At 44.0% G+C, this 15,262-nt stretch overlaps 7 protein-coding genes across 7 annotated transcripts; 4 read left to right on the forward strand and 3 right to left on the reverse strand.

Moving 5' to 3' along the window:
* The first annotated feature begins 23 nt into the window (after positions 1 to 23).
* Positions 24 to 6,963, forward strand: K450DRAFT_238375 (uncharacterized protein). Its single transcript, XM_051588585.1, has 17 exons — positions 24 to 171; positions 240 to 291; positions 366 to 438; positions 502 to 692; positions 758 to 791; positions 860 to 1,029; positions 1,093 to 1,314; positions 1,386 to 1,658; positions 1,728 to 1,843; positions 1,931 to 3,086; positions 3,152 to 3,271; positions 3,340 to 3,627; positions 3,695 to 3,963; positions 4,038 to 6,063; positions 6,137 to 6,184; positions 6,246 to 6,764; positions 6,831 to 6,963. Exons 1-17 carry the CDS (start codon positions 137 to 139, stop codon positions 6,900 to 6,902), a joined length of 5,664 nt encoding a protein of 1,887 aa, XP_051445149.1. The 5' UTR covers positions 24 to 136; the 3' UTR covers positions 6,903 to 6,963.
* Positions 6,964 to 7,045: 82 nt separating this feature from the next.
* Positions 7,046 to 8,322, forward strand: K450DRAFT_238380 (uncharacterized protein). The gene is made up of 3 exons (XM_051588586.1): positions 7,046 to 7,081; positions 7,428 to 7,492; positions 7,566 to 8,322. The coding sequence occupies exons 1-3, from the start codon at positions 7,076 to 7,078 to the stop codon at positions 8,224 to 8,226; spliced, it is 732 nt and encodes a 243-aa protein (XP_051445150.1). The 5' UTR covers positions 7,046 to 7,075; the 3' UTR covers positions 8,227 to 8,322.
* Positions 8,323 to 8,340: 18 nt separating this feature from the next.
* Positions 8,341 to 9,511, forward strand: K450DRAFT_238398 (uncharacterized protein). Its single transcript, XM_051588587.1, has one exon. It carries the CDS (start codon positions 8,363 to 8,365, stop codon positions 9,395 to 9,397), a length of 1,035 nt encoding a protein of 344 aa, XP_051445151.1. The 5' UTR covers positions 8,341 to 8,362; the 3' UTR covers positions 9,398 to 9,511.
* Positions 9,512 to 9,544: 33 nt separating this feature from the next.
* On the reverse strand, positions 9,545 to 10,848 carry K450DRAFT_238400 (uncharacterized protein). The gene is made up of 4 exons (XM_051588588.1): positions 10,799 to 10,848; positions 10,563 to 10,670; positions 10,264 to 10,493; positions 9,545 to 10,203 (listed from the first exon to the last, which is right to left on the reverse strand). Exons 1-4 carry the CDS (start codon positions 10,821 to 10,823, stop codon positions 9,682 to 9,684), a joined length of 885 nt encoding a protein of 294 aa, XP_051445152.1. The 5' UTR covers positions 10,824 to 10,848; the 3' UTR covers positions 9,545 to 9,681.
* Positions 10,849 to 11,273: 425 nt separating this feature from the next.
* Positions 11,274 to 11,611, reverse strand: K450DRAFT_271257 (uncharacterized protein; the record flags this gene model as incomplete). The annotated part of the gene is made up of 2 exons (XM_051592999.1): positions 11,274 to 11,383; positions 11,461 to 11,611. The coding sequence occupies 2 exons, from the start codon at positions 11,609 to 11,611 to the stop codon at positions 11,274 to 11,276; spliced, it is 261 nt and encodes an 86-aa protein (XP_051445153.1).
* Positions 11,612 to 12,569: 958 nt separating this feature from the next.
* Positions 12,570 to 14,030, reverse strand: K450DRAFT_238404 (uncharacterized protein). The gene is made up of 3 exons (XM_051588589.1): positions 13,676 to 14,030; positions 13,100 to 13,421; positions 12,570 to 12,928 (listed from the first exon to the last, which is right to left on the reverse strand). The coding sequence occupies exons 1-3, from the start codon at positions 13,753 to 13,755 to the stop codon at positions 12,842 to 12,844; spliced, it is 489 nt and encodes a 162-aa protein (XP_051445154.1). The 5' UTR covers positions 13,756 to 14,030; the 3' UTR covers positions 12,570 to 12,841.
* A 1-nt stretch (position 14,031) lies between these two features.
* K450DRAFT_238411 (uncharacterized protein) lies at positions 14,032 to 15,257 on the forward strand. Its single transcript, XM_051588590.1, has 3 exons — positions 14,032 to 14,498; positions 14,566 to 14,734; positions 14,806 to 15,257. Exons 1-3 carry the CDS (start codon positions 14,307 to 14,309, stop codon positions 15,123 to 15,125), a joined length of 681 nt encoding a protein of 226 aa, XP_051445155.1. The 5' UTR covers positions 14,032 to 14,306; the 3' UTR covers positions 15,126 to 15,257.
* The last annotated feature ends 5 nt before the right edge of the window (positions 15,258 to 15,262 follow it).

The following is a 15,262-nucleotide window of genomic DNA, read 5'->3' on the forward strand; positions in this document are numbered from 1 at the left end:
CAAATCCCCAAGGTCACGTGCCACGAATTGACGCACCGGATACCAACTGGGTATTGTTCCCGAATTTGCAGACTCCATCCACTCCCAACTTTGCGTCAATCGGCCTGTTTGTCGATCGCTCGAACAGCTCGATTTGATGCAGCGAGATATACTGAGAAAGGCCTTTACTCTATAAGTATTTCCGGTCAATGTTTGTACTCTCATTATCTTGATCGCTGACATTTCTTTCGATCTTTCACTAGTCACGAACGGTTCGTGATTGAGGTGGATCCAAGCAAGCGCTTGTTACAGGTATAAAGATCATAGCCTATTATATCAAAACTCTCATTCCATCCAGCTGACGCGATTTTTTATTCGTACACCAGGGCTATGCGGAACTGTCAATTCTCCCATTGCAACCCAACCTTGACCATGTTCTGATCAATTTTAAGCAAGGCAGTACGTATTGGTCACGATCTCTTCAGGACAATTTGACCCACTCTGAACTCTATTGCTTTTCAGGCATTACGCATGTGTCCGTCAATGGTGATCCGGCACAGTATGTTTATAAAGATCCCCTGACCGACGTTACAATGGGCCCGAATACAACCATTGCCAATCATCAAAGTTACAAGGGAAAATATTTGACGGCTTTAAAGGACGCAGATGAAGGAGAGCTCAAAGTTACGATACCCAGTGATGCAGTGGTCCAGGTTTGTTTGTAACTCATCGAAGGCTCATTTTTCTTGCATATCATACTCATCTACTCAAATTGTAGGCGAAGGGAGACGACGCGTATTTGGAAACAGCTGGTATGTTGTGTATCATGATTGATAACCGCATCCTGCTGTCAAGTGTTTAATTTTACTCGTACTCGCAGCCATTCTACCTACAGCTATAACGCGCGCCGAACCGTCTACACCACAAACTCCTGGCGGTCCCTCAGCCATGACCAACTATGCGCCTATCACCATACGAATTGATTATTTTGTAGAATCACCCTCAGCAGGCGTCATTTTTGTTGAACCAGACGCTGATGTTGCCCCTTACGTGAGTACCCTAGAGCGCGTTTTCTTACCAGACTTAATATCTCATCAATTTCAATGTTAAAAGCGTGACCGACATGTATATACGACCAATCAACCAATGTCAGGGGGTACCAGGATGTGGGTCCCTTGCGTTGACAAAATATCAGAACGATGCATGTGGGATATGATTTTCATTGTACCGCAGAAGATGACGTTTAGCGAGGATGATGTCTATGATGAATCCACGAACGACGTGTTCCAAGAAGGCGAGAATACAGTGGTGTGCAGTGGTGAAATAATGGAGCAGGTATGAATCTTTCACTAAAGGTGATCATGCCAGCCATTTGGTATTAGTGTAATTAACGTTCTTCTATTCAGACGACCCATCCCACCGACCCATCCAAGAAGATCGTTCATTATTCACTTACCGTTCCAACTGCTGCTCCATTCATTGGTTTCGCTATTGGACCCTTTGAAATGATCAAGCTATCGACTGAAGATTTACAACTTGAAATCGTTGCTGATGGCGAATTGGGCCTTTACCAAAAACAAAGCGCCATGACCGGTATTAACATGATGCCAGATATATATGCCTTCTGTTTGCCTGGTCTTGTGGATGAATTGACGCATTCGACCTCGTTCTTGGCTCATGTAAGTGTCGCTGTTTCTTCTCGCCCTGAATATAGTAATGTTACTTAAGTCACATACTGCATTATCTAGGCCATGCATTTCTATTCTCAAGAGTACGGAACATATCCCTTTGTAAATTATAAGTTGGTGGTCGTTGAAGAAGCTTGGGATCCTGTCATGTCGTGTGCTTCCATGTCGATTTGCAGGTGAGTTTTACGGTGTTTCTTTTTTTTTAGATTGGTTGGAATTAGTCTGATGGCTCATAAACAACTAATATTTTTTTATTATTTTAGTGTATCATTACTGCACCCACCAGAAGTTATCGACCAAACATACGACACTCGACGTGAGCTCAGTATTGCCCTTGCGGCCCAATGGTTCGGTGTACATATTGTTCAAAAGGTTTGGTCGGATATATGGTTGATTGCCAGTCTTGCCCACCATATGGCTTCTATTTTCTTGCGAAAACATCTGGGAAATAACGAATATCGGCTGCGGCTCAAAAAAGACATGCTACGATGCGTGTCCATGGACGTCAACAGACCACCTATTTTCAACTCAATGTTACCAGCACCACTTGACCAAGACGACCTTGACTTCATAACATTGAAAGGACCACTTGTTCTATATATCCTCGATAGACGCATGACCAAAGCTGGAAGCACGCGTGGTTTATCCCGAGTCATACCAAAAATACTAGTCGAAGCCATGAGTGGTGAATTGACGTTGAACGCTCTGAGCACCCATTGGTTTTTACGACAATGTCGCAAAGTTAGTGGCTACGACACCAAAACTTTTGCTGAGCAATGGATTTATGGCAGCGGATGCCCCAAATTTACCTTTAAATATCACTTCAATCGCAAGAAGATGGTGGTTGAAATCGATATGACTCAAGAGAATTCCAGCGCAACCTCTGCCCCACCTGCAGACGCCATTACCGATGTCAACAACACTCTGGCGTTCCAAGATACGGTCACTACCATATTCACTGGAAACTTCATTGCTCGTATTCATGAAGCTGATGGAACTCCTTACGAACATATCCTTGACATTCAGACGTCAGCAAAACGGTTTGAAGTCCAGTTCAATACAAAGTACAAGCGTATTCGTCGTAACACCAAGCGTTTTCAAGCTAAGCAAGCTGCTGCCGCTGCTGCTGCTGCTGAGGAAGAACAACTGGAAGGCGAGGAAGGCGAACAAGTCTCCAGTATTGTCCCCTCTCTTGGCTTAGGTATGCCATTGTTTGAGGAAGATCAATATCGACAAGAGTGGAGACTGGTTGAATGGGGTCAAGAGGAAGATGACACCAGTGGTGCAGCCAGCGCAACATTTGATTGGATTCGACTAGATGCCGAGTTCGAGTGGATCTGTACCATCAAATTTGAACAACCTGATTATATGTGGGCTGCACAATTGACCAAAGATTGGGATGTTGTTGCACAGTATGAGGTAAGCAAACTGCTTGATTGGTAAGAAGAAGAAAAATGGGCTGTTACTTACATCTCTTTGTACAGGCCCTGGAAGCTTTGAAGACTATGCCATCACCGATGACATCAACCAGTTTGTTGCGTGCCATTATGGACCAAAGATGTTTCTATCGAATTCGTATGCAGGCTGCAACTGCTTTAGCAAGGGTTGGTAGATTTTTCTTAGATTGAAACGCATAATAGCTGTTCCCTATCTGACTGGACTATCCTCTTAGTGTGCACGTCCAGACGTTGGCTGGGTTGGACTCTTGCAGCTGACGAAAATCTTTCAAAAAAAGTACTGCTTTACACCCCCTAACGAAGACGCATTTATTGATGCTGCATTGCCTATGGTGCAATGCATTCCTCGACCTAACAACTTTACCAATCTGGTCGACTACTTTCTTCAAAAGGCTGTGGTAGCTGCATTCGCCTTGATACGAGATGAAAATGGATTATGTCCGCTTCCGGTATGCAAACTGCTATTAGACTTACTAAAATACAATGATAATACTGGTAACGAGGTAAATGTCTTGGCCTGGCTGCGCTTTCTTTAATACCAATCATGCTTATGAATTTTTCTTTCTCTAGATGGAAGACAGCTATTATGTCTGCGCCATGATAAATGCGTTAGCGGATGCTCTCATGCCGATCTCCAGTGTCGACCCAGATCTCATTGATCCTAAACGCAAAATGTTTGTCGACACGGCTATTGCTGAAATCGAGCGATACCGAACTCGTGACATTGTCATTCCATCCTATCGAAATATTGTCACTGTCAACTGCTTACAAGTTTATACTGGTCTCATGCTCAGCGGCCTTATGAAGACAGATTTGATGCTTTTCATGAATTACTCTAGGTATGTTTGCTTGACCCAAAGAAAATATTGTTCTGAAGCGATATAACTAAATCTAAACAACCTGGGAATTGTAGATATGGCAATTTCGATGGTATTAGAACCGTGGCTTTCGACAGTATACTTCTACTTTGCGGCCTTTCGGACAACACTATTCTGAAATACATGCTGGATATTGCTCAGTATGATCCATCCTCCACCATTCGCCATTATGTTGCAAAAGCCCTCTTGGTAGCGCTTGGTTTGATGATTCGAGGAAATAATCGCGACAATTCTGCTGTAGAAGAGTTTGCAGAAGAAGAAGGCAGAGTTATCGTTGAAGACGCTTGGAGAAAGAGACCCAATGGCCTACTTGAATTTCATAAGGCCATCAATGATATTCGAGCCACCTTTTCGACAAATTATGAACTTCAGCATTACCTTTGGGATACCTTGAATAACAAAGCAGCCACTCGCTTGGATCACCGTGTTCTCAAGTACTTGTTGCAATTTTGCGAATACGCATACAAGCCTGTAGATGTTGGATTGAAGGTCACTATTCGGGTTCCAACACTCCCCCCTGTCCACGTTGCAGAGGAAGCTGAAAACACTCCATCGTCGCGTGCCACTGCCAGTCCAGTCAGTGAATCTCCTAGAATCAGTATACCGGTTCCGGCATCTACACCGCCTGTTAGTGGTACGCCGACAACACCTACCATTAGCAAGCCAAGTAAAACAAAGGAAATCAAAGAACATAGGGAACCTAAGGAACCTAAAGCTCCCAAGCCTCCAAAGCCAGTATCTGCGCAGACGGATGGTATGCAGTTCGACGATCTCAGGAAAGCCAAACGTATATTGAAAAAATTGTTCAAGCACAAGGCATCGTTCTGGTTCCGTCAGCCTGTTGACCCTATACGAGATGGAGCTCTCGATTACTTTAAATATGTCAAGATCCCCATGGATCTCGGCACTGTACAAACAAAACTAGACAACTCTCGGTATCGGACTATCAAAGAGTTTGAAAACGACATTCGATTGGTGTTCAGCAACTGCTATGTGTTCAACCCAAGAGGTACTGAGGTGTACAATGAGGGGCAAGCACTGGAGGCTTTATATGAAAAGGAATGGGCCAGGATCAATGGACAGGGCGATGGTGAAGATTTCAACATGACTATTGTTGAGTCGCCTGTACAAACTCCAACGGAAGTTGCACTCCCTCCTCCACCTACAAAACCTGCTCCCGCTCCCAAGCCTGTTGTGGTTAACAAGCCCGTTGCGATTAACAAACCAGCTGTCGTTAGCAAGCCTGCAGTGGCTACCAAACCTGTGGTGGTTAACAAGCCAGCTCCTGTTAGCAAACCTCCACCCACAGTCTCAGAAACAACGCACACTACTTCTGCACCCACTGCTACCACTCCATCTACCCCACCTGTCATCAAAACGAAACCACCCACGCCCAAGATGACCAATGGAGCAGCGGTAAAGACTGACAAAACGCCTATGGAACTGTGCCAAAGTGTTCTTCAAAAAGTTTTGCAAAATAAGTTGTCGGCAGAGTTTCGTCAACCGGTTGACCCAGAATTACAAGGCATTCCTCATTACCGACAGATCATTACTAACCCAATGGATTTTGGCACAGTGAAAACGAAGCTGAAGAAGGGCAAGTATGCCAACCCAAGGGAATTCGACAACGATATGCGCCTAGTGTTTAGGAACTGCTATACGTTCAATCCGCCTGATAACCCGGTGTTTCAGCAATGTAAATTACTTGAAAAGGACTACAATAAGCTATGGCAGCTCCATTTTGGAAACAAGACTGTCCCCGAAGCGTCAGCATCACCCGTTGAAGCAAGTGTGTCGCCTGTTCCCAAAGCCAGTATTCCAGTACCGGCGGCGCGTCCTCATGCAGCATCTGTCCCACCCAAGGCTGCTGCAGCTCCATCCCCTGTCATCAAACAGCAACCGCGACCAGCCTCAGTCGGTCCTGCAAACGCATCCGTCTCGGTGACGAGCCATTCTACCGCTCCTTTGGATATGACCATGAATCCACTCAATTATAGCAAGTGTGAGCGTATTTTACAAAAGCTGACTGACAGTCCGGCTGCTCTTCCATTTTTGCAACCGGTAAGACTTCATTCTATATATATGCGCGGGTGTAGGAATGCTAAGACTGACTCTTGTATGTTACCCATGACAGGTTGATCCTGTTGCATTAGGCATCCCCATGTATTTCGATATCATCAAGGTAAGATAACAACGGATATGGTTGGCATAGCCGCGCATATATTAAGCTTCGTAATTTTTAGGTGCCAATGGATTTAGGAACGATACGGAACAAGTTGTCGGATCAAAAATACCAAACTGTGAACCAATTTGCACAAGACGTGCGACAAATATTTTGGAACTGCTTCCGATTCAATATGGCTGGATCATGGGTCGAACAGCAAGGACGAGAATTGGAAGGAGTGTTTAATGACCTGTTTGCAGTGGACTATGCCCGACCTGGAACATTAACCGCAGCAGAACATAAGAGTGCTCGTGGTGTCTTGTTCAAATTGATGACACATGAAGCTGCCACCATCTTCTTGGAACCTGTGGATCCTAATATTTTACCCAACTACTATACTGTTATCAAGCACCCCATGGATTTCCGCACCATATCCGAGAAGCTGACATTTCCCAAGTACAGAAACTTGGAGGAATTGACTTTGGATATTGAGCAGATATTCACCAACTGTTTCACATATAACGCGCCTGGCGTGTGGGGTCACAACCAAGGCAAGAAGCTTCAAAAATATTTCCACAGTCTTGTGGGCAAAGATGCGGTAAGTTATGTTAGTATGATGCAACAACGAGTAGAGTGAACGGTTCCGCTAAACGAGATGTTTCAGGCTTGGGGAATTAAGCGTAAGAGAGAGGGAGGCTCAACGCCGAATGTTGGCGAGAAGAAACGCAAGGTTTAAAATAATTGAATGTAATCGTAAATAGGCTCGTTGTAATAAAAACATATCTTTCTGAGAAATACCCGGCCAATCAATTTTGTCTGGCGGAGTTGTAAAATTCATACGGGATTGTTGGACTCAAAACGATGCTTGAATTGCTAACCACTAGAGCCTCCTCTTTTTTACCTTGACAGATGAAGGCAAGTATTTCATTCATCTGTTAAAGATATCAGTACCTGTAGACCATCCATGGATGCATTCATCAATGGATGGATGGATGCAAACCGCCAAGCTATTTCGATTTATATGTTTTTCCACTTCGACATGTGGAATTTTGCAACATTGGTCTCCATGAACGATGTAAAATGCTTCATTTTGACTATACGGCTACAATCAACCTGTCAATATCACTATTCCAACGAACAGCGTATCAGACCACTTCCTTTCAGCACTTATATCATGCATCACTCCAGCCACACTTTGATCCCATTCCCTGAGTTTTTCATTGGAATCTTACCACTGACATTTTTCTTTTCTCACCATTAGCTTAACATCGCCAATCCCGCGACAGGCTGTCAAAAGCTTATCGAAATCGAAGACGAACGTCGTGTGTAAGTTGCCTAACTGATCTTTGTAGTCCATTGTTACACTTCTCTAAACATCCACCCCACCCCCTTTTGCTAGCCGTGTCTTCATGGACAAGCGTATGTCCGCTGAAGTTCCCGGTGATTCCATCGGTGATGAGTTCAAGGGTTACGTTTTCCGCATCTCTGGCGGTAACGACAAGCAAGGTTTCCCCATGAAGCAGGGTGTCCTTCTTCCCCACCGTGTCCGTCTTCTCTTGAGCAAGGGTCACTCCACCTACCGTGCCCGCCGCACTGGTGAGCGCAAGAGAAAGTCCGTCCGTGGATGCATTGTCTCTTCTGACTTGTCCGTCATCTCCCTTGTCGTTGTCAAGCAGGGTGAACAAGACATCCCCGGATTGACCGATACTGCTGTCCCCAAGCGTCTCGGACCTAAGCGTGCTAACAACATCCGCAAGTTCTTCAACTTGGAAAAGACTGATGATGTTCGCAAGTTCGTCATTCGTCGTGAAGTTCAACCCAAGAACCCCGAGAAGAAGCCCTACACCAAGGCCCCCAAGATCCAACGTCTTGTCACCCCCGTCACTCTTCAACGCAAGAGAAGACAACAGGCTCTCAAGCGTAGACGCGCTGAAGCCTCCAAGGAAGCCGAAGCTACCTACAAGGAACTTCTCGCCAAGCGCGTTAAGGAATCCAAGGAGCGTAAGCATGAGATCAAGAGACGCCGTACTTCTTCTATGCAAAAGTCCAGCAGCGCTTAAATGGATTGAAGGGAATCAGTCGTCAAATCAAATAAAAAGAAAAAATTATTATTTCAATTGAGTGTTAGCGAAGGGCTGAAATTTAAAAGGCTCAAAAAAAGAAAAAATTAAGTAAGAGCCTTCATTCCAATTTGTAATGACTTCCTCAGATTCAGAGGACCATCAACGTATAGCCATTGCACATAATGTTCGCCATTCTTTCTATACCTTACCTACGGAGATACTGGTCCAAATCACCAGTAGGCTATCCCTACCCACTTACATTGCTTTAGCCATGACCAGCAGCGTCCTGTTCTCCAGGCTTATGAGCCGAGAAATTATCCTGTACCTAAGAGCGAGATTTGACCTGAATCCTCAAAGTGGTAACATGATAGTATTTGCCTATCACACAGGGCTCATCATCAAAGCGCCCAAGGTGTGCGAGGCCATATTCCAAGAATTTTTCTCATGCACTTTTGACAAGGTGAAATCTACCACCGCAGTTCGGGACCAAACGGTTCGAGCATGGGCGGTTCTTTATGCTCTTCATCGTGCTACGCGAGTATGCTATGAGCCCCTACTGTCGGATGATAGCTCAGACTTTGGCCACGGATTGGATAAGGAGAAACAAAAACGAGTGGTGGTAGATTCACAGGAACGCAATACTTTATGTCCATTACACCAATGTATGGATATACGAATTCAGAATTTGGCTTTCATAGAACGCTATGTTCACTATATGCTCCAAGTGGATGATCAAAAGCATCTCATGACATCGGAAGCCTTAAATACAGCATTTTCTAATATTCATACCCGCAAAACATACCATACTATCTTTCTGCAAGTCCTGAAAGAAGGCGACTTGAATATCCTGGAGTTTTATCTACGTACTTATGGCCCTCCATTTCAACATTTCCGATTACGTGGCGACGAATACGATGATATTAATATCGGTGCTGCTTCCGGTGCCTGTCCTTTATGGCTTCCCATGCCGCAACGACTTTCACCTCCGAAATCACCACTGTCAGGGTCAGACACGACTCTCTTTGACCCTTCAGCTCATCATATTGACCATACGAACATTTGTCGCTGTCATCTCACTGTGCCTGCTTCATCTGGCCAGGAACTACGACGACAAGTGAAATCTATACTGGAGCAATACGGCGTTCATGTCATTGACGGCTTCCCATAGACGCCAATATATTACCTAGCCTTTTCTTTACATTGATCACATCTTTCATTCTCTGCTGTAAATAGTTGCTGCCTCAGACATAAAACCACATTCTCATCCCACTGACTGATCCTCTAAAAACTGCACATTTGGTAAAAGCTCCTTTGTCTGAATTTCGCTCAATCAGGAAAAGTCAAATCATCTATTCATGAGACAACATAGTAAGATAGAATTGTACAAAGCATAACATATAGTAAGATGCATATAATGAGGTGTGTATAATAGGTACATAATCTATGCATTGATTATATGCCAAGGAACTTCCATGAAGCGAATACCATGATGTTCCTTATGAAGTAGTAGTACCATCTACGACTGAAGGTCATGTAAGAGGCAGCAGGTATAATCAAGGCCTTTTCGTCAGAAGCAATAGCATGAACGTTGTGCAAAAGCACATTAACATCGTCTCCGAGAACACCGTCGACATTCCATCGGACAGTCTCTTGAATCATAGCAGGGGTATTAACAGTCCATACGTAGACCTTCTTGTTTGCTTCGTGGGCGTCTCGGATGAGCTTTTGGCCATCAATGCCGGAAAGTGCGGCGAAATGTAAACTGATAACATCGACATGCTCGAAGAAGTGTTTACGAGCAGCGGGTACAGATACGCCAATGAAGCAAAGACTATAATCTGGAAACAATTTCTGGGCCAATGGAATGAAACGTGGATGCCAAATACCAATTACGATTTGCTTGGAAAAATCGTGTGGCTCGTGCGCCAGGATTAGCTTGTGCAACTCCTCCAAAACACTAGGCGAGTTATCATTCTGGCAATACGTAAGCCCGACATTCTGCGATATGACTAAACTCATTATTCGCTACTTTACCTTGATATCAAGAACGAGATAGAGGCCATTCTCTACATTTTCTTTTTGCTTGAGGTATGACAGGACATCGCTCATACGAGGAATAGCGCAATGTGGCTCCTTCTTGGTACGCAAATTCTCCATGTAACCGTACCAATTTTGCTCCTTAATAACGCCAGTTCCATCGGTTGTGCGGTCAAGTCTAGGGTCATGAAGCATGACCATCTCGCCATCCTTTGTCATGTGAATATCTAAACACCAGAGTAAGAAGTCAATACTGTGGTTTCCCCCAACGTTGAAAATGACGAACCCTAACTAACCGGACTCAATGCCATTGGCCCCAGCCTTGACAGCTTCGTCGAACGACAGCATGGTGTTTTCTGGGTATTTGGCTGAGAATCCTCGATGGCCGACGACATGCGGGCAATCTATATGACACACAGGACAGAGAATGGTAGAAGTATGAGTTGATTGAGGTTGACAACGGGGAATCTTGGACGTCACTTTCAGGCAACTCCAACAAGACTATTTCTCGAATATAGAAAGAAAACTGTACCGTTGGTGGGTTCTGGGACGGTCATGGTTGAGGATGAGGAAGAACCTTGAATAGGGCCGACCGCAAGTCAAAATCGTGGTTTTAACAATTTTTTTTAAACTTCCTCCCCCATTTTGGCGCTAAAGTCAGGCGATCGTTATCATTTGATAACGACTGTAGAGATAAAATATACAAATGAACATCTGCGAGAAACATGTATTCTCATATGAGAATGTGGCTTCTTTCACATTGGCATGGAAGCAAAGCTATAGACTGTGTCAAAGGCACGATCTCCACCACGGCAATAAATAGGCCCGGTTTCCCTCTCCATCCAAAAAAGTGGCAATCATAAAAAGCGGTCACGTCTCACAAAATTGACAGATTTCATTAAGGACAATGGTGTCAATCTTCATTCTTCATACAGTGAATAATAAATATTGAAATAAGGCTATACTAAATAATAGAAATTCAACCAACTGTTCTCTGATGAAGATCTTTAAAGTGCCATGAATCCGATCGCAATGGCTGCAGGGACAGCTAGAGCGCCTTTGACAATGGTTTGAGTACTAGCGCCAGAGTGCCAATGGCCGTACTCGTCAACCCAGCCTGTAATGACAACAAGGAAAAAAATTGGGCTGAATATTCTGTAATGTTATGAGATGCTCTTCTTTCACACTTCTTACCTCCTTGTCCATTGGGACCGTAACCACCATAGGGGGCGCTGGGATAGTAGTTGTCTTCATCGTCATCATCATCATCATCGCGGCTTCTTGCGCTGACAGCGAAGACTAGGACGAGGAGAGTCAAGAAGAGGAAGATTGGGAAGCGTTGCATATTGGTTTTTGCTGATTGGTAAATATCTTTTTTCCAACCCACATCTTTGTCCCTTATATACCTTTACAGAATCGGTTGTCCTCCGGCAGCGAAATGGATCTATCTTAGGACACGAAAATTTTAGCGGCATGTATGGCAAAATGCACTATAATGCAGTGATGGTAAAGAAGGGACCTAGTCATCAGGGTATGATTTTTCACATCCCATATTACCCGGCATACAACCAGCGCATTGAATTTCGTAATACCTGCAGAAGTCCTTATTCGTAGGATGAGCCCATCATTCCACAACTTCTTGGGATAATCAGAGGACCTCTGTAGTCGTTTTGAATATCCAACGCACTGGTAGTTTCTCAATCATCTGGGAGAAATGACTCGAGACGCAACGATACTTCTCTAACGATGTCATGTCTTCTTGTCCGTGAAATGATCCTTCCGATAAAAATACGTCATCTCGTTCAGCCGAACTTGCTGCTTGTGAACAAATTGCTCCCTTTACCTTGTCTCATAATAACATGACTTGACGATAATGCACTACAATCTTCGAGCCAACATAATATTAAAAAAAATCAATGTGATTCGATTATAGAAAAAAGGTGTTATTAGGCACCCATCGTTCGTGAGGATGATGAATGGATTTTATAAATTCAAACATTGAATGAATTCTGTACACTTGTAAAAGGCTGATGGTACTGTTTTTCCCAAGTTCAATATTTTTTTGGACAGACATATGAATTACTTGTAGACCATGAAATCTGAATTGTTTAATTGTCTGCACAGACATATCCAACCGCGGTCAGTTTAATTTTGGCGGAAGAGAAAAATGGTCATTTGTAAATGCGCTCGTCAATTACCAGTACTACTTGGATAGCTAAATGTCATAGGTTCTAAGCATGCGTGCACCATCCATGTCGAAGTTAAGGAGAATCGCTAGGGAAGATCCCTGTGATATGATGTAGGTTGGATATTGCTCAATGCAGCTATAGATCATGATCTGACTTTTTACGTTCGTTCAGCGTTCTGATTCCAACCAGGGATCATCATGTATAATGAAATACGCAAGAACACAATGCATGTTCCATGAATATGACGAGTATTGTACCTGATCAGAATAGATTACAGATGTGACACCACCGAACGCGAACGTCAGTTTCAAGGAATAGCAAAAAGTCAACTGCTTTTTCTTTTTATTTTTAGTTTTTAATTATACAAAGTAGCCGCAGTACAGCCTCTAGATCTTTTGCATAGCAGCGACATCGACAGATTGGACATGGTCCTCGAGTTCACAGATCTTGTCGGAAAGATCATCAAGCAAAACCTAAAAAAATATTGGTAACTACTGGCTAGGAAAGACGCTTGGTCATGGCTCATCAGGTGTGTCTGTAAGGACTGCAATGCACAATATAAAAAAAAAAAAAAAAAAAAAAAACATATCAACTGTCAGCCATCAACGCTACATTGGATGAAAGCATAGGAATAAGAAACCCACCTTGTCATCTTCAACAACACAGTTGATCTGGAGCTTCTTGATACCGTAACCGATAGCAACAAGTTGGGAACCACCCCAAACCAAACCGTCCATGGTAATGGCCTTGACAGCAGCGGTCAACTCCTCCATGTTGGTCTCGTCATCCCAGGGCTTGACATCGAGAGTGACGGTGGTCTTAGCGATGGTCTTGGGCTTGTTGGCCTTCTTGGCGGCGTACTCAGCAAGACGTTGAGCCTTGAGCTTCTCGGCGGCCTCATCGACCTCTTCGTCATCAGAACCGAAAAGATCGATATCTTCATCCTCTTCCTCAGCGGCAGCAGCAGGAGCAGCATCCCTGTAAACCAACCAATGTTTAGTATTCCATCCTGATACGCGTCAAAACCAACCAGAGCATACACTTACTTGTTGACGGAGGCGTACCACTTGGCAACGTGGGCGAATTCACCAGCGGGAGCCGCACCAAGGGCCTTGGCGACAGCAGCGTCAGCGTCAGAGGCAGCAGCACTAAGGTAAAACATCGGTTAACGTGAATTCCACAACACTGAAGATGGAAAAAAAGGAAAAGATCAAAGTTACCCCTTAACGAACTCGTTGTTCTCGAAGAAACCGTTCAGGATCTGAAGAGCGATGGGGGAATCGATGGTGATGGAAGACATGTTTGACAAGTGGCAAGGAAAGAGAAAAATTTTCGCCCAACTTAATGCCAAAAGTCCTGAGGCTGGGAGCAATCCGCAAATTTGATTGGCTACAATAATCAATTGCCCGTCCTCTCCATCATGTTGACTTTAAGTATTGAATCCTCAGCTTGACTCCAGTGCAGACACTGGGACATAAATCACTTTCTACACTGCTTGCATCTTCGACAACCATCCACTTTTTATCTAATATCCACAGTATGTGTAAGTTGCTTTGAAGCCAGCTGGTATTGTATGATGACTAGTATTTGACGTGAAAGGATACTTAATAACGCTAAAATGTTGCAACGTGTGTCGCGTCGAACGGCCGATTTCATTGTTTCCGACTTGTCAAAAGGATGTCCCATAATGTTGTTCTGTCTTGTCAGTCTGGGATATCACCTATTCATCTGTGCTTTATAGGCTAAGTAGATAGATTTCTTCACAGCTCGAGTGCTCATATCAATACTTGATAACATAAATCATCTTTTGGATGATGTACCGCTGGTTTTTGTTTTCTATCGCACTACGGAATGTCTCCTCTGTTGCCGTACGCTCACAACACTGTATTATTGCAGTATCCACGTGACAGGACGGTTGTTGATATCCAAGGCACCAAAAAGGCAATTGGAGTTTTCTTACAACTGGGCATTCTCCAGTCGGAAACTATTTATCTTTTTACTCTTCTCTTCTTTTCGTCAAGACTTTCAATAACGATGGCTCCGGTAGAGTGGATACCTCATGTGCCCCTATTCCATGTGAACTTACATCTAATCGTTTCGTCTCTTGAAGGTTGGTAAAAAATCAAAGAGAAGAACTCCTCGCCAAAACTCAAACGTGTTCGCCATGTTCACACCTCAGCAAATCATTGAGTTCAGAGAGGCTTTCAGCATGATAGATACCGATCATGACGGCTATGTGTGTGCAGAGGATTTAGAGGAGGCTTATGTGCAAATTCTGGGTAAGTACCGTACCGTGGACTTTATGGCCCCAGCCAGCCTGATCTAATCGGAACTTTTTTGCGGATGCCAGGTTTGCAACCAACACCTGGAATGATACAGAATATGCTGGGAGACTCGACTTCGTCCATCAACTTTACCATTTTCCTAACGCTGATGGCAGAAAAACTTTCAGGCACAGACCCTGAGCCTGAAATTTTGCAGGCGTTCGCTGCCTTTGACGACGATGGCAAGGGCTACATCAACGCTGACGACTTGAGGGAATGCATGACCACCATGGGAGATCGATTCACCGATGAAGAGGTTGATGTCATGTTTAAGGGATGTCCAGTAGATGACTATGGCAACTTCAATTATCGAGAATTCGTACGAGTATTGAAGCATGGCGATTAATTATTATTTTTTTCTTTTACACGCCGTAGAAAGCTTTCCCTTCCAAACTATACCCTCTTCTTTGTTGTATATAACCCTTACGGCCCAGCTGATTTAACTTGTGGAAATAAATGCCGAGTTACCCCTTACCCAACATG

This window comes from Umbelopsis ramanniana, assembly GCF_025399195.1.
Source record: "Umbelopsis ramanniana AG unplaced genomic scaffold K450scaffold_23, whole genome shotgun sequence".
Lineage (NCBI taxonomy): Eukaryota > Fungi > Mucoromycota > Umbelopsidomycetes > Umbelopsidales > Umbelopsidaceae > Umbelopsis > Umbelopsis ramanniana.

Bases quoted from the DNA above. Each gene is read 5' to 3' on its own strand.
- K450DRAFT_238375 (XM_051588585.1), top strand. From the start codon at position 137: ATGCAGCGAGATATACTGAGAAAGGCCTTTACTCT. The intron at 693-757 runs GTTTGTTTGTAA...CTCAAATTGTAG, and splicing joins CCAGTGATGCAGTGGTCCAG to GCGAAGGGAGACGACGCGTA. The intron at 3,272-3,339 runs GTTGGTAGATTT...CTATCCTCTTAG, and splicing joins CTGCAACTGCTTTAGCAAGG to TGTGCACGTCCAGACGTTGG.
- K450DRAFT_238380 (XM_051588586.1), top strand. The intron at 7,493-7,565 runs GTAAGTTGCCTA...CCCTTTTGCTAG, and splicing joins ATCGAAGACGAACGTCGTGT to CCGTGTCTTCATGGACAAGC.
- K450DRAFT_238398 (XM_051588587.1), top strand. From the start codon at position 8,363: ATGACTTCCTCAGATTCAGAGGACCATCAACGTATAGCCATTGCACAT.
- K450DRAFT_238400 (XM_051588588.1), bottom strand. From the start codon at position 10,823: ATGACCGTCCCAGAACCCACCAACG. The intron at 10,671-10,798 runs GTACAGTTTTCT...TGTGTCATATAG, and splicing joins CGTCCCAGAACCCACCAACG to ATTGCCCGCATGTCGTCGGC. The intron at 10,494-10,562 runs GTTAGTTAGGGT...TCTGGTGTTTAG, and splicing joins GGCCAATGGCATTGAGTCCG to ATATTCACATGACAAAGGAT.
- K450DRAFT_238404 (XM_051588589.1), bottom strand. From the start codon at position 13,755: ATGTCTTCCATCACCATCGATTCCCCCATCGCTCTTCAGATCCTGAAC. The intron at 13,422-13,675 runs GTAACTTTGATC...GGATGCTGCTCC, and splicing joins AACAACGAGTTCGTTAAGGG to TGCTGCTGCCGCTGAGGAAG. The intron at 12,929-13,099 runs GTGGGTTTCTTA...ATATTTTTTTAG, and splicing joins GTGTTGTTGAAGATGACAAG to GTTTTGCTTGATGATCTTTC.
- K450DRAFT_238411 (XM_051588590.1), top strand. From the start codon at position 14,307: ATGTCTCCTCTGTTGCCGTACGCTCACAACACTGTATTATTGCAGTAT. The intron at 14,499-14,565 runs GTAGAGTGGATA...CGTCTCTTGAAG, and splicing joins TTTCAATAACGATGGCTCCG to GTTGGTAAAAAATCAAAGAG. The intron at 14,735-14,805 runs GTAAGTACCGTA...TGCGGATGCCAG, and splicing joins GGCTTATGTGCAAATTCTGG to GTTTGCAACCAACACCTGGA.